The following is a 16,016-nucleotide window of genomic DNA, read 5'->3' as shown; positions in this document are numbered from 1 at the left end:
TACTCGCCGCGCCTCGCCCGACGGTCGGCACACGCTAAACACACATTAAAAGTGAAACTCCGGAAAATGACCACCTGCTGCTAATTGACTTTTTAGTATCGAACTTTTCACAATGGCCAGTGAGTATTCTGTGTTTTATAAAGAATTTGTCGTCTTATAAAGAATTTGTGGCTTGTTTTATTGGAAACGGCGTAAACGAATATCAGGTGTTGGTGTTTAGCTTTGTTTACGAGCTATTTTTAGTTGTTATCTCAGCTGTGATACAGAAGGCTTCGGCTAATATGTTTATTATTTACTTACTTTTTTTTTGGAAAATAAAACGCTTTAATAAATCGTGCTTCCTGGATTCATAATAGCAATAGTTATTTGTGCAACAAGAGAGGAAAGTTGGTTTTTCTTGCGAGTGTTTATTTTGAGTCCCGAGAAAGCGAGAGATTCTATAATTGAATCATGAGCGAAGCGAGTGATTCTAAGGTAGAATCTTGAGCGTAGCGAGGGACTCTAAAACACGAGATGTAAAATAACTTTGCTCTCGTGTTGCACACATAATTTTTCACCTCAGTAGTAAGAACATATTAAAGGTTAAAATGTATTTCGAATTACACAGAATAAACAGAAAAAAAAGTATTATAATATGTACGATACGATAAGATACGATACGATACGAGACCGGTCCGGTCCGGTCTCGTATCGTATCGTATCTTATCGTATCGTACATATACCGGACCGGACCGGACCGGACCGTACCGTACCGGACCGTACCGTACCGTACCGTACCATATCGTAAAAAAAAATTTAATAAAAGTATGAAGTTCATGGCCTTCACTAAATTAAAAAGCTACATTGTTTCACTCCAGGGAGTGACGAAAGTAGGCTTGTTCGAGCTGCTGAGGTGAAAAGTAATAGGTAGCTTAGGAGGTATTATGATATACCTACATGTAACATATACAAAGTTGTACAAAGTAAAAAAAAATGTAGAGCATATCAGGTGTTTGTTTGTTTTTTGTGTAGCTTCTATTTTTAGTTGTTATCTCAGCTGTGATTCAGAAGGCTTCGGCTAATATGTTTGTTATTTACTTAATTTTATTATAGACAATTATAAATCGTGGGTACCTAAAATGTTGAGCATGATGGCATGATTACAGGAAATAGAGAATAGAGCTGTTTTTAAAACCATCGTATAAACGCAACCGTGTCGTAAAAATAGTTACCTACATTCGTGTGTGGAGTGTGGACGAAGAAAGCCGGTGCACACATGCACTTACCTAATGCATATTGGTACCTACTCAATTGTTAAAACGGCAATGTGTGCGAATTAAATTTTTTTGAAATGATCGTATCGTCTGATGTTACTGGTTAAACAATTTTATAAAAGTATGGACTGAAAATACATAACTATTACATCTTATTAAGTAAAATAATAATAATAAATAATAAAATAATTTTATTTCGGACATATGTAGATCCATATATATAGTTGTTGCATGCGTGTAGTTTTTATGTTATTGTAGTAGGTAGGTAGATACATACCTAACGACTAATAAATATTTATGGAAGGTCGCGACACCCAATTTAGGTACGTAGGTGTGTTCAAACGTTGTTGTCATCTCACACACTCGCTAAGTAGGTAGATTCCTACGAGTTTTTGTGATTTAAATACAAAACAAAATAGACGTTTATCGCTTTCAAATTTAATAGCAATGTAAAAAGTGCGTACCTTGTACAACGCACGCTGTGCCGAAGTTGTGAACTTTTGGTGACATTTTTTTCAATAAGTTACATCTTACTTATGCCGTAACCGTCAAACGAGCCCCACAGTCGTAAACATAGATAGCTATTAATATAGGTTTGGTATGAGTAAAGCAAGCTGCTTATTTAATACCTTGAGTAATATGTTGATGTTATTTTATTATGAATAACTCATTACCTATATTGATATTGTGAACATCATAGGTAGTACTTACCTAATATCGATGTATTTATGGCCAATTGGCATTTAATATTAAAAGCAATCGGTCCGGTCACACAGATGACCTCACTCCACGTCATTGCAAAATCAATGTGTCCACAACTCACTTGTATTTGATACAATGTTTAACTTTTATGGGAAAGGTAACGTAGAACTTTCGTAGGGAGCGTCTTCTTTCGTCCCCGCCGGCCACAGATGGGAATGGATCCTTCCCATTTGTACCCGGCGGGGCAGGTGGGAATACATCTTCATTATCTGTAGGTATTTACATTCCAGACAAAATCGAGTCGCTAGAGTCGGGCCACGGCATCCAAGTGGTGTCCCCGGGCCCCGAGCACTCCTTCGAGCTTGAGCTAGATGCCCTCTCGGCCTTACTGCTGCGTGAGGACATCAAGGAGCGGCCCGTGGTCGTGGTCTCCGTGGCTGGCGCCTTTAGGAAGGGGAAGAGCTTCCTGCTTGATTTCTTCCTTAGATATCTACATCACAAGGTAAGGAGTCTTTTATCTTCATCTTACTTATGATTACCTACTCGTACCTACCGTCTTAAGTGAGACGCCCTCTCTGCTCTACCACTATTACCTATTATACTAACTTTACTCTTTGTCTACCACTATGACTGATAGCCTTAATAGAGGCATAGAGAAATAAGTTAGTTTACTTATTTCTCCAGATCAAAGTCCTAGATCAACTTCTTAAAATCACATCTCTTAGCCATGCATAGAGTATATAAGCCATGAGTAAGCGGTTGTTGACACTTGTCCAGTTGGCATGGTGCTTGCTGAATGGTGGCCTTTTAAATCAAAGCTAACAATTTTTTTGGAAGATTTCAAAGTTCGTCTTCATCAAACCAATGCCAATGTCAACAAGCCAATGTCTTAAATTGCTTAACATTTTATATAGGTAAGTATTAATTAGATGAAATTACTTTCAAGTCAGAATTATTTAAATTTTCCAGTACAACCTCGGGGACAGCGGCGATTGGATGGGCGCGGAAGACAAGCCGCTGCAGGGCTTTAGTTGGCGTGGAGGCTCTGAGCGAGACACCACCGGCCTGCTGCTCTGGTCTCAGCCTTTCAAGGCCACTCTCAGCAATGGAGAGAAGGTAAAGTAGACCAAAGAGTAGAAGATTCTTGATAGCTTAAGTTGGCCTTTCACTGGTAACGATCGTAGCTTCAATCGTAGGATTCTCAACTTGTTGCGGTTTCCAGCTTGATGAACAGCCTATGACTTCGGTATATCGGTATATAGCTCTTTGTAGAAATCTGCTCTGACCAGCGCTTGGCATTGGGTCTTCTTGATCGCTATCATCTACCTTTGCCAGTTATATGACTATTAGCTTTTCCTTATTCGCATTTTAGTCTATAATTGATTTATTTACTTATAGCTTTTTCGTTAATTGTGTTTTTTTCAGGTGGTGATCTTACTTATGGATACGCAAGGCACATTCGACAGCGAATCGACAGTCCGTGACAATGCCACAATCTTCGCGCTGTCCACCATGCTGTCTTCTGTGCAGATCTACAACCTGTCACAAAACATTGAGGAAGACGATCTGCAACACTTGCAGGTCAGTATACCATCTTTTGATGCCAAACAATCGGCACATCTGGCTGCGTGCGAGTCTTGTCGTATGAAAACAAGACGTACTTTCGCGCAGAAAATTCTGATTAAGTACCTATATATGTTATCTTATCTTCTTATAATTTCGGGGGCCCTTGCGGATACACTTCGACCCATAGGGATCTTTTGTGCAGTTAGATATGTTGATTAGATATTAAGTCGTTTATCACCACCTTAATACTATGCACCTGTCTTTTAATACAAAAGCGTTAGGCTAGTTCATACTTTTGAACTTCTTCGCAGATGTAGGTATGCAGTTTTCCTCAAAATATTTTCTTTTATCATGAGACTAGGTATGCCAGCTTACTCCATAAAGTCTGTGTGACACTGTCTTTAGAGAGCGGTGTCATGATATACCCAGACTTAGATGGCTGAGCGACCTTGACCTTTCGATTGGAGTGGTAAAATATTGCCCTGGACCTCAGCCAAGGCACGCATCTCTATGGGTGGATAAGAGACGAGTGAAACTGTACAAGCAAATAAATAATAATCTTAAAATGTCCATGTCTCTAGCTGTTCATGGAGTACGGGCGTTTAGCAGCGCAGACCAGCGTGGGCAAGCCCTTCCAGCGGCTGCAGCTTCTAGTCCGGGACTGGAGCTTCCCCTACGATCACCCGTATGGTGCCGCCGGCGGCCAACAACTACTTGACAAGCGCCTTGAGGTAATTACTTACTTTAAAATATGTCTTTTTTTCTTCAGGGGCCCGTTTATCAAAAGCTTGTAGCTTGTAATACAAGTGGAAGTCCCTTTCTAACATAAGCTGTCAAACAGGAACTTCCACTTGTATTACAAGCTACAAGCCTTTGATAAACGGGCCCCTGAAGAAAAAAGACATATTTTGATAAGCAAGTGGACTTCGATCTACGAGGCAATCCGTAATATGTTATGTTAGACTGAGTCGCGGTATGAGACTTGTGCCAGCTATTCTATCCTATTAAAGTTAGGGTGTCTGTGCCGAAATGTCCTTCTCCGTGTCCTAATTCTTCCCACTAATTAAATGGAAAAATGTGGTTATGGCGGTGGAAGGGTAGAAGGCGGCAGTGGCACACCTTTCCCTATGGAGCACTTGCCCCAGCTGACCATATCTACAGTTGTCATCATATCTATATTGGAGCGCCCAAGGTCCTTACGAGTTTGAAGCACATTCTCTATTGGCGTTAGAGCGCATAATCAGAAAAGTCCCTTCGTCACTCCTCAATATACCTATATCTGATAGGAATTGTAGGTACCTATGTAGTCTCGGTTAAAACCATATTGAAAAGCTTACCTGAAAGACGTCCTTTCATCTACTTGTAGGTTCATGAAGGCCAACACGAGGAACTCCAAGCGTTGCGTCGACACGTGGCGTCTTGCTTCGAGCAACTGGCCTGCTTCCTCATGCCGCACCCCGGCCTCACCGTCGCCACCAACCCGCAGTTCAAAGGGAAACTTGCAGGTAAATGGGCATTTCAGAACTAAGACGACCTTACGGATTCGGAGATTCAGCTGTGAGTTGTAATCAACATATGATAAGAAAGAACAATAGTTTGTTCATATGCTTCAAAATTAATATCTCGAGAATTAGTGAAAATAACAAAAATATGCTTCTTATAGATTCAACACATGATCTTTGCCTTTATTTTGAGAGAAAAGACGTGATAATCTTATTGGGCTTACAGGGTCGCTAAAAAATAAATGCATTCCCGTTGCCAGGGAGTTTTTGGGATCATACTAAGCAACTTTTACTATGGGACCAACCACGATATCGTGAAAAAAAAATCGACCCTCGCATAGAAAATGGACCAGCCAAAATGTATGAAACGGCCAAAAATGTTTTCGCGATTTCGGGGGTTGGTCCCATAGTAAAAGTTGCTCAGTATAATCCCAAAACTTCCCTGGCAACGGGAATGCACTTATTTTTTAGCCACCGTGTATAGTCAGCAAACACTGTCAACCATATCATGATTTTTTCGGAGCTAATATGTGCCGTTCGATCCCCTTGTAACTTTATTGCGGATACGTGGGGATAAAATGGTTGTAACTCCCAATTCCAGACATCAGCCCCGAGTTTAAAGAGTCCCTCCGTCAGCTGGTGCCGGCGCTGCTGTCGCCCGACGCTTTGCTTCCCAAGACCATCCAAGGGCAGCCGGTGCGGGCGCGCGACCTGCTGCTCTACTTCAAGGCTTACATCAATGTGTTCAACGGCACCGAGCTACCGGAGCCGAAGTCTATACTCGAGGTGAGGCCTTGTTAAATATTCCGGACATCGGCCCCGAGTTCAAATTCAAACGCTCAAGTTCAACCGCACCGAACTAGGGAATGGAATGTTAATAACCGGTTAACAGAAATTTCATACAAATAAAAACCGGTTTACAATCCCTACACCGAGCTATCCGAACCTAAAGGTGTCCACTGACTATCAGTCCGCCGGACGATATCGGCCTGTCAGTCGTTCGGAACTGTCAAATTTTTGTTCTAACCGACAGGCCGATATCGTCCGGCAGAGTGACAGTCAGTGGGCCCCTTAAGACTATCCTAGAGATATTTTAAATATCTCTAGGTCAGCATGGTACAAATGCAAAGCTCATCTTCTGTAGGGTCTATACTATTTTTTCGTCCACGAGAGAATTTTTGTTTTATTCCCATTAGTAGCAATGACTACTCAATCGGAAGATGCATGCTAATATTTTGAAGTACTTTATCTAAGATATCACCAAATATCACTGTGTCTCTGTTGATGTCTGGGACTTGCATCGACAATGGATAAGTACGACTAAGCAGTTGGCCTGCGGACGTAGCGTGGACTGAGTGTAAACATTTGACGTACAGGCTACCGCCGAAGCGAACAACCTCTCCGCCGTGGCCGAAGCTCGCGAGGTGTACGACACGGTGATGGAACACGCGTGCGGCGGCGCCCGGCCCTACCTGCCGCCGCGGCGCCTGCACGACGAGCACCGTCGCGCGAGGAACAAGGCGCTGCACGCCTTCCACGCCAAGAGGAAGATGGGCGGGGACGAGTTAGCTAGCACTTACGAAGCACAACTCATCAAGGTACCTGTTCAATAAAAACTCCGGAAGCTAACGTTCATATTTTCTCATAAATTCAGGCTATTCGTTAGTAGCAGCCCGACTGGGAAACCGATCAATTTTCTAAAGACTGCAGTTTAATAACACCATCACTCTTAATAACGACAGGGATAGGATCTGTTCACATGGTAGCCATTGTAGGAGTCTGTTGAGATTTGAGATTCATTGACAGCTTAACTTAAGACATACGGCATACGGTAAGCGCACCGGAGCGCGCTATGTTTGGCTTCACCCGAGTCTACTTCTTCTTTGTCGGTCGCTCATTATTGAGGATCGTGACCACTCGATTTTGCAGCTCCTGTGATTAGTCTCCATCGGTCTCGATCTCCCGTATCCCTCACCGTTTGATGGAGTTTGCCCGAGGTGGCCTTCTTAACTCGGTCGGACCGTCTAGTCGGTGGGGGCCCTGCGGTCTAACGCCTTCCACTTTTCCGAGCACGACCATTTTCTCCAAGCTTTCATCACCTCTACGCATGGCATGACCAAAGTGAGACGGCAACCGTTGTCGGCATATGGTGGACAGACGTGGTATCAGCCGAGCTGTGACAGAACTGACGCATTTGTGCGCCGGGCCGTCCAGGGTATCCCGTGGGAACCCGAGTCTACAGAGGGTGCCCAGTCGTCTCTGAGTAAGTGGACGCGCCCAGAAAAAAATGCATTATTTTTTTTAAATTTGCTTCGATACATCAGAAATGTTTTTAAGACAAGTCTTAACAAGAGTTCGTACATTAGACGTATTAAAATAAAATAAAAATGACAGGAACTAGAAGAGCAATACCAGCAACTAAAAGAACACAACGAGGGCAAGAACATCTTCAAGCTGGCGGGCACGCCGGCGGTGTTCGCGACGCTGGCCATCCTCGGGTACCTGCTGGGCGTGCTGGGCGCGGCCGCCGGCGTGCAGACCGTGGTGGCGGCCGGCCAGGCCGTGGCCGCGGCGGCGCTGGTGCTGCTGGCCGTGTGGGCGTACAGCAGGTGAGGATACCTTTTCATTCATATTCATATTCATTTATTTATTGCAATCATGTTCATTTCATACAGGTGGTAAATAAAATATAGTCGGTACATGATACCCTGTTAGGGCACAGCAAAAATGTCTTAAAAACTAAATTAACAAAACAATTTTCTCGAACATGCAATGAAAAATCGTCCTTATGTGCGTCAAAACAGGCTTCAAAGTATCACGTTCCGGCCGGAGCAACTCGAGAGAACTGTAAAGGAATTTCATACGAAATTGAAGACCTACGCCGGGAAGTATTTTTTTTTTAAATTTTAATGTAAACATGGCGTCTGTGTTCATGAACAGGCTAAACAGCTAAATTATATTTTTTACTTTTTTCTAGTGGCTGAATGGTTATCGTACCAAAAATATCCGCGTTAACGCCTATTACACACGAACTGATATTAAGTATACTAATCTGTATAGCCCGCTCCATACTACGCGGCGCGAAGCCGCGAACGCGAGTGTGAAGTCGATTTCTGATTAGCGAATGCTCATGCGAATGGGGCCTAAGTCACCTTTGTCAAAGGACTTTCTCATTTCAAACATAGGCAGAGAGAATCATACTATCTTTGTCTTACACTAGTAGTAGCACCCAAAAGAAAAGGATGAGTATAGTATTTTTTTTGTTCTTATTCACTGACAATTTGGTTTGACCAACTATATCAGGTTGTGTATAATAACCCTAATAAGGTCTATTCGAACACTACACACGCGAAATATGCACGACTTCCGTAAAAAATAAACATTATGTAGGGATTGGAGGGAAAATTAAAAAACTTTTTTCGAGTAGCTGGATTTTATATTTGTGATTGATATTTATAAATAACATTTCAATGTGAGTTCCGATGATAATAGCGACGAAGAAATTAATTGTACTCCGTCGCAATTGAGGGCGGAGGCAGAATTAGCAATTAATAACTTGTTGCCGCCAGTCGAAGGAGAAATTCGTTTTTTTTTTTGAGTGGTGTATTTCTTTATTTCATTGCATATGTTTGAGAAAAGCACTATACATGCCTGGCGGCACTATGCATCATTTTTCTTTACATGGTCGCGCACTGTGCTGTTTTAGGTACAGAAAGTTCCTTCCGCGAATGGTCCGTCTATGGAATGAGCTATTAAACAGCATGAATCATTAAACCAGATAGTAAGAAAATTCCATTTAAAGACAATACACGTTCGGTTCGGTTCTTTACTTACTTTCTTATCTTTTTCCAGAGTGACGGGCAACATGCGCGACGTGGGCATACAGCTCGACGAAATAGCAGACTCCGTGCGAGAATACGTAAGCATCTTTTGTTTTACTATGCCAACCTTCCTTCCTTCTGCCAAATGGAAATCTCGCGCTGCACAGACGTAAGGGGCTACCAAGTCACATAGCATAGTCTAGTATAGTCTGAGGAAGGTGGACAACTGTAGGCCCTTTTATATAAGGATGTAAGGAACTGCTAATTTGGAGAAGCCCACAGCGGCGCACGTCATTTATTTTGTGACGTTTTAGACTCTGACCATAACTTTGCACAAACTTGGCAGTAAGAATGCATACGTATCCCTGTATCCATACATATCCCTTCTATAAGTAGATACTCCTTAGTTACAAGTTCACGACTGATAGATGTTTCTTTATGTAGTAATAAAAATATGAAATGTTGTTTGGGCGGCATACTAATATCGACTTTATTTTGTTTGAGTTAAAAGTTATAAGAACCGTCTGCCAATCAAACTGCAAGTAATTGTCCTGATTCCCGTTCAATATTTGTGACGTTTTTAACCAATAGGTACCACATTGTCGCTTGTCGATAAGGTTGATTTCTAATTGAAGCTATATGGAAATAGCGCCTTACTAACAAGCGACAATAAGTACCCATTTGGTTGAAAATGGCACATTTGAACGTATGAGTTGTTCCCAGGCCATGCGGCAAGCGTGGGAGTCGGTGGGGCCGCGGGCGGCGGCCGCGGCGGTCGGCCTCGACGACAAACGGCGCTAGTCAACTTGCGTTCTCTTATTAAGTCGCCATAATGTATATCGGGGAGGCCAACGTGCTCATAAATATCTGAACGTGCACTTTCACGTCTTGATAATATAGGTTTTGTTCAGATATTTGTCACCGCCTTGGCCGCTCCGATATTGGCCCCGGCGAATGTACAACCAATAGTGAGGTAAAGTCTAAGATAAAAACGTGCCCCATAAGGGGCCCACTGACTATCAGTCCGCCGGACGATATCGGCCTGTCAGTTGTTCGGAACTGTCAAACTGTTTTGTTCTGACAGACCGATATCGTCCGGCGGACTGAAAGTCAGTGGGCCCCTTTAGAATTGTCAAACGTCAACTTTTGATAATCAGAGCTGCCGCAAAATGTGTGGTGCTGTGCAAGTGTGCAGCGCTATCTCGTTTAACTGTCAAATTCGAAGCACGAAATTGTCTTAGATTTTAAGCATTTTAATCAATGTATCGTCAGGTGATAACCAAAACTCACTTATTACTACCACAATGAACCATATTAACACTAAAATAAGGTTGATTTTTGTTTATTTATTTTTTTAGTAAATAGTGAGTTATGGTTGTCACCTGACGGTATCTTTGGTACAGTCTCCATCAGATATATCGGAGCGGCCGAGGCGCTCACAAATATCTGAATACGCCTCTATTGTCAAGGCGCTAGAGTGCGTGTTAAGTTATTTTTGAGCACCTCGGCCGCTCCGATATATCTGATGGCGACTGTACAACGTCGATACTATGTTGCAAGACAGCAACCATTAGGAGTGTAGAACGTCAACCTTGACGAACGGAGACGGAGACCCTTGCGGGACACGGAGTGGTGTTATGGTGCTATAATAATTGTTTGATGATATTGACCAATGTTTAGTAAGGCCTCATATTCGCACTAGCACTTTTTCAACGCGCGTTAAAAAAGTGTTTGAATGACACAGATGGATACATGTGTATTTATTCACACGATGGCGGTGACGCTTTTAATCAAGCGTTGTTGGATTTTCGACTTTAAGCGTTGGTCGTTAAATCGAATTTCGCGTGTGCACGGATTCAAGCGCTTTTTTAACGCGCGTTGAAAAAGCGCTCGTGCGAATGAGGCCTAAACGTTTAAGTTAAGCGTTGAATTGAAGCAGCCAATGTGCTTCCGACACAGCACCGCAAACTATGGTGCACCTGCTGGACTGCCCCGCGTGCCCGCACTCCTGCTCTGAATCCGACCTGAGAGCCGCCACGGTCCGGGCTGTCAGCACCGCTGCTTTCTGGTCATCCACTGTTTAGGGGAACCTCGACACGAGAGAAGAAGAGAAGAAGAAGCGTTGTTGAACTTAACGCGTGTTCGAGTATCTTTGAAATCCGTGTCCTTCTAAGAACTGTATAAAACTTAAATATTATCCAATGTGAAGTAAGGAATGGATTTAAGGATTCGACATTTTGCTTTTTAAATGGAATTTAAAACTCTTAGATAAAGTCGCTAGTGTTAGGGTAAAAATATTTTAATAAATATATTTATATTTGTGATAAAATCAATTTATATTTAAAATGCAATGTTAAAATTTTTGCAATTAATGCTTTAATATTTTATACTTGACAAAATAAAGATGTTACTTTAACTTTTTTCATTTACTTATTTTTCTTTGACCTCTTATTATATTATGCATATATCTGTCATGGTCTTGGAGGATATAACCAAATGGAGACGCCTTGTCTGTAATTTTCTGTACAAAACAGTCTGCCGATTTTTGCGGGGGAGGGGCACGTCAAATGTATACGTAACGTAAAAATAGCCATGTCAGATAAACGTCAGTCCATACAATGTGTGACCATTGGTTCCATGGAGACTATATAAAGGAGCCAAATCTCTATGTATGAAAAGTGTCCATCAAAAAACAGTAATTAGGCGGCGCCACCATACACCGAAATACTACCAAAAACAACCTACGTAATTCGGTCGGGTTATTTGTTGGTTCATGTTATACTCATGTCCCAGAGCCTAACTTGCGCCACCGGAGAGATAGGAACTATTATTTAAAGCTTAACGCGGTCACTTTTACAACAATTCTGCCATAAGAGATTGGCATCCTTTCTATACCATCCATAATTGGTTCGGTTCGGTTCGGTGCGGATGGCACGACAGGCGTGTCATCAATGTTTTTAACGTATGGCGTATGACACGAGAGGCGTGCCATCATATTCTATGGCGTAAGGCACGCCTGTCGTGTCATGAAACAATTGTTCGCCTGCCACAGCCAAAATTTTTTGAAAATGGAACACGCAACGAATCGGTTAATGGCTACTCCGTTTGGTTATATCCTCGAAGGGCATGGACGGCATGGAAGATATAATATCATCACAATCACAAAAACAAACGATATAAAAATAAGATCTTTATTAATACATTGCGTACAGTTATCGTAATTAACCTATCCGTAACCATGTACATAGTCTAGCCCGCGCCGCGTCGCGCGAGCAAAATTAAACTACAAGCGAAAGTGTCCAAAGCGTCGATTGCCAGAAGCCGTGGTTTGTCAAATCGCGTAAAACTCTCCAACACTCGAAACTTGAATAAAATATATAAATAAATATGATATCTGACAATCTGCACTGCGGGCATCTGACTCGGCACACCTTCTATCACTTCCAATTATAATTTTGTACTGAACCAAGATTAAACAGATTTATATATTATTAAGCTGTTTTTATATTTAAGATACTTAAAGGACAACACGATTTGCACACATTACAACCCACTTATTGCTTTTGTACCAATTGTGACGTTCCACCGGTAAATATACCTTATGACGGTAGGCGCTTACGTCGCGTAGCACCTTAATTAGATTAGAGGTACGCCATAAGGTACCTTTACCCGTGGAACATCACAATTTTGTATTAAATTGACAGATCCGCCGAAAATGGGCTACCGCTATCGTCTCCCGAGCGTTGGCGTGTAGTCGACTCTATGGCTGCTGCGCGACGCAACATTGGCTCCGACGCCGCCATTTTGTCAAAGACGCTAGTGTGGGGTGGCCCTAGAGTAGGGCAATCGTACTGTCATTTCAATATCTGGGCTATAAAAACAAGGATTACTCTTAAGTAGATATGCCATTCTAAAATAGTATTTATACCACTGATAATAAGGTTTTAAACTTGGTGTGCGGGGTGAGTGCCCGCAGTTATGGCACAAAACAGGCAACGCATAGAAACTGTCCTCTCGCATATTGCTTACACCGTGAGCTGGGACGGCCGGGGGAGCTTCGCTGTGGGACTCATGGAAAAAGGTTATGTTATTTTAAAAGCCCATTAATGGTTCTCACATTTTATTTCGTCGTTTCAATGTAAGTTTTTTATAAATTTATAAATATTCTTACACAAGTTACACATATTAGTGAAGTGTTTATTAATGATTTTAGGTCTTAAATTCCAAATCTCGTTAAGATTTTCGTTAGCAAAAAATAAACGTACTAAAACTGACAAAGGAAATTAAAATTTGCACAAGGCGATATTTTTTTTTTACAAAACAGTATGAATTGAACCCAGTATAAATCCTATGGTACAAAGCAAAAAGAACCTTATGTACACCTCGAAAAATGTGTTGAAAAGGAGCCTACAAGTCTTCAAATGAACATGCAACAGTCCACGGCCATCATAATATGAACCACAGCGAAGCGCCCGCCAAAAACACCTGTACCTTACGCTACTGTTCTAAATAAACTTACAATAACACTAATATAATCCGGCGTAACATAAATAACATCTTGTTCAACATTTTACTTATTACGAGTGAAATTGAGCAGAAGGATTAGCTTTGGCCTGAAACCGATAGCGTCTTAACCGTACGGAAACACTTAGGTTTTATACACTTTTAGAAAAGTAAACTTAGTCGCTCAATATTTTTATATTGCCTCAAAACGTAAGTAGTTTTTATCGCTTTAATGACAGGGAAATAAAACATCTCCTGCGGCGGTAGCACGGTCGCATTTTTATCGCTTGTCACCATGCCTGTCACGTTCTACCAAGTATGTGAGTGCGAAAGTGACGGGCATAGTGACAAGCGATAAAAATGGAACCATGCTGCGCCTGCTGGTCGGTTTATATCGGTTTACAGTCCACAATTGTGACGTTTTCAACCGAAAGGTACCACATTGTCGGTTGTCGATAATGTTGATTTCTAATTGAAGCTATATGGAAATAGCGCCTTACTGACGAGCGACAGTAAGTACCCTTTTTGTTGAAAATGGCACAATTGTGGCTGTCAATATAAAAACATTCGTTACGTTAGATACGACTTTAAAGTGTACCAGGGGGTTATCCATACTTCTTGTACACTGGCCTGTAGGTCAGCTTAGAGACGTAAATTCTACGTTTTCATGTCTCAAATAATAATTAGTTTGTACTAATGTATATTGAATGGTTTGACGCTCTCGGTTGCTTGCTCGGCCAGCGAGGACGCGTGTGAGCCATAGTTATTGCTCCAAGCAAGTTCTTTATTCGTTCCCACTTGCTTAAACCAGAACTATAGATAATTACCCTAAAATTAAACTACGAGTCATCGTCACTGACTCCCGTGTGAAAGAATTTAAAATCGAAATATAGTACAAATAAAACAATAACCAAATCACGTTAATTTTTAAACAATAACCAGTGACATAATATTTGTAAACCGATATACATATTGAACATGATTATTATATAAAACAAGTTATTTACCAAATCTAAACTTTAACAATTAAAATCTAGTTAATATAATGAAATTGACATATCCTAAGTTAAAATTATGGACTCATAATTCATAAGAACATATAAATTCTTCACCTACGCAAACGTCAAACATAAAAGTAGAATTCAATATTAAGGTGGTTCGACTAGGTTACCCAAAGCTTAAACCCCGCTAGATGGCGTCACTTTCGCAAATTTTCAGGTTTTATTTTTTTGTGGAATAGTGTTGGTATCTGTATACTTAAAAGTATGTTTAGCGCACTCTTTACATAAATATTGAACTATTATAATAAACATTGAATACTTCATTAGTGCAAAAAACACTTTTAAAGTCGACAGAGTGTTTCTGTCATGCTATTTCCTACTATTACTCACACATGCAAACAGTGTTTCCGTGATGCTTGTAGTAGACAATTTCATGCAGTGTAAGTATGCTGCAATGGCGTTGCGGTATGTTCGTGGAAATACGTGCAAGAGGATTCGGGTTCGAGACTGGTACGACAGGGGTACTTTTTTTGTCCTTTTTGTGTTATCTTATGTTTCTTATACCTTTTATTCTTCGAATTCTTGTCCGATTCCGATATAACCGAAATATATTTCAGTGATATCGGAAACGGCTCTAACGATTTCGATGAAATTTGCTGTAAGGGGTTCGATCTAGCTAGGTCCTATCTCTGGGAAAACGAGCATTTTTGAGTTTTTACTTATGTTTTCTTTTTCTCCAAGATATTCAGTATTATTAATAAATTAGTTTATAACGTTTTATAAAAATATGTGACGTTTTGAACTAAAAGGTACCACATTGTCGGTTGTCGATTAGGTTGATTTCATTTTGAAGCTTTATGGAAATATGACAACAATAAGTAGGTACCCGTTTAGTTGAAAATGCCACATATATTGAAAACCTGACTTTCACAAATCTCACCTTTTTGGGTTCTTCCAACTCAGAAAGGATGGAGAATACTGACGATTCTTAGTAGCACTAGCCCAAGGAAGTCCAGGTTTGTAAGTGTTAGGTATCAGTTTTTTTTTAAAGGGCTAAATATAGTTCTACAAGTAAAGCAATCCCTTACTGCCCAGCCTCTATAGTATTTTTCAAACTGGAAGGGTACGATGATAGATTTCATCTCCATACAATTTATAACCTAATAATGCCAAATGTTGCAAAATTATATTGAATTGAGATCTATCATCGTACCCTTGCAGTTTGAAATAGTTATTTACGATACAAGTGCGGAAAAGAGAAAATTCGCAACTCGTGTCGATTAAAACACTTCCTTCGGTCGTGTTTCAATTTATCGCCACTCGTTGCCAATTTCCTACTTTTCGCACTTGTATCGTAATGTACTAATAATAAAGTAGTAATTGTAAAATAAAATTAAAACTTTTTTTATATATTTTTTTTGGATTCAAGTAGGTACAGTGAGTTACAACATTGCATGGCCTTCTAATTATAACTATTATAGAAAACGGGATATTTATCATGTTTATTTATATTATTTATTTCTCGATATTTTGGCCGGTCTTGCAAGACCAGTCGTTGTGGAGATCCCTGGGGAGGCCTATGTCCAGCAGTGGATGTCTTGTTGGTGTAGATGGATTCACACAACAAATGAAATAACATTTTTTCATATTTGTTATCCGTAGTGGTCC

The 16,016-nt window shown here is 40.9% G+C and overlaps 1 protein-coding gene across 2 annotated transcripts; it reads left to right on the top strand.

Moving 5' to 3' along the window:
* On the top strand, positions 1 to 9,837 carry LOC134748220 (atlastin-like). 2 transcript variants are annotated; one of them, XM_063682939.1, is made up of 11 exons: positions 1 to 119; positions 2,231 to 2,457; positions 2,925 to 3,071; positions 3,381 to 3,536; positions 4,103 to 4,252; positions 4,888 to 5,026; positions 5,625 to 5,809; positions 6,400 to 6,621; positions 7,418 to 7,632; positions 8,876 to 8,942; positions 9,568 to 9,837. In XM_063682939.1, the coding sequence occupies exons 1-11, from the start codon at positions 113 to 115 to the stop codon at positions 9,643 to 9,645; spliced, it is 1,593 nt and encodes a 530-aa protein (XP_063539009.1). In that variant the 5' UTR covers positions 1 to 112; the 3' UTR covers positions 9,646 to 9,837. The 2 variants fall into 2 exon arrangements, with proteins under 2 accessions (XP_063539009.1, XP_063539010.1); XM_063682940.1 differs by having other exon boundaries at positions 98 to 119; positions 2,246 to 2,457.
* The last annotated feature ends 6,179 nt before the right edge of the window (positions 9,838 to 16,016 follow it).

The sequence above is a fragment of the Cydia strobilella genome, chromosome 16, assembly GCF_947568885.1.
Source record: "Cydia strobilella chromosome 16, ilCydStro3.1, whole genome shotgun sequence".
Lineage (NCBI taxonomy): Eukaryota > Metazoa > Arthropoda > Insecta > Lepidoptera > Tortricidae > Cydia > Cydia strobilella.
The sequence above is the reverse complement of the archived record's forward strand: the minus strand, read 5'-3'. Positions and strand labels throughout refer to the sequence as shown.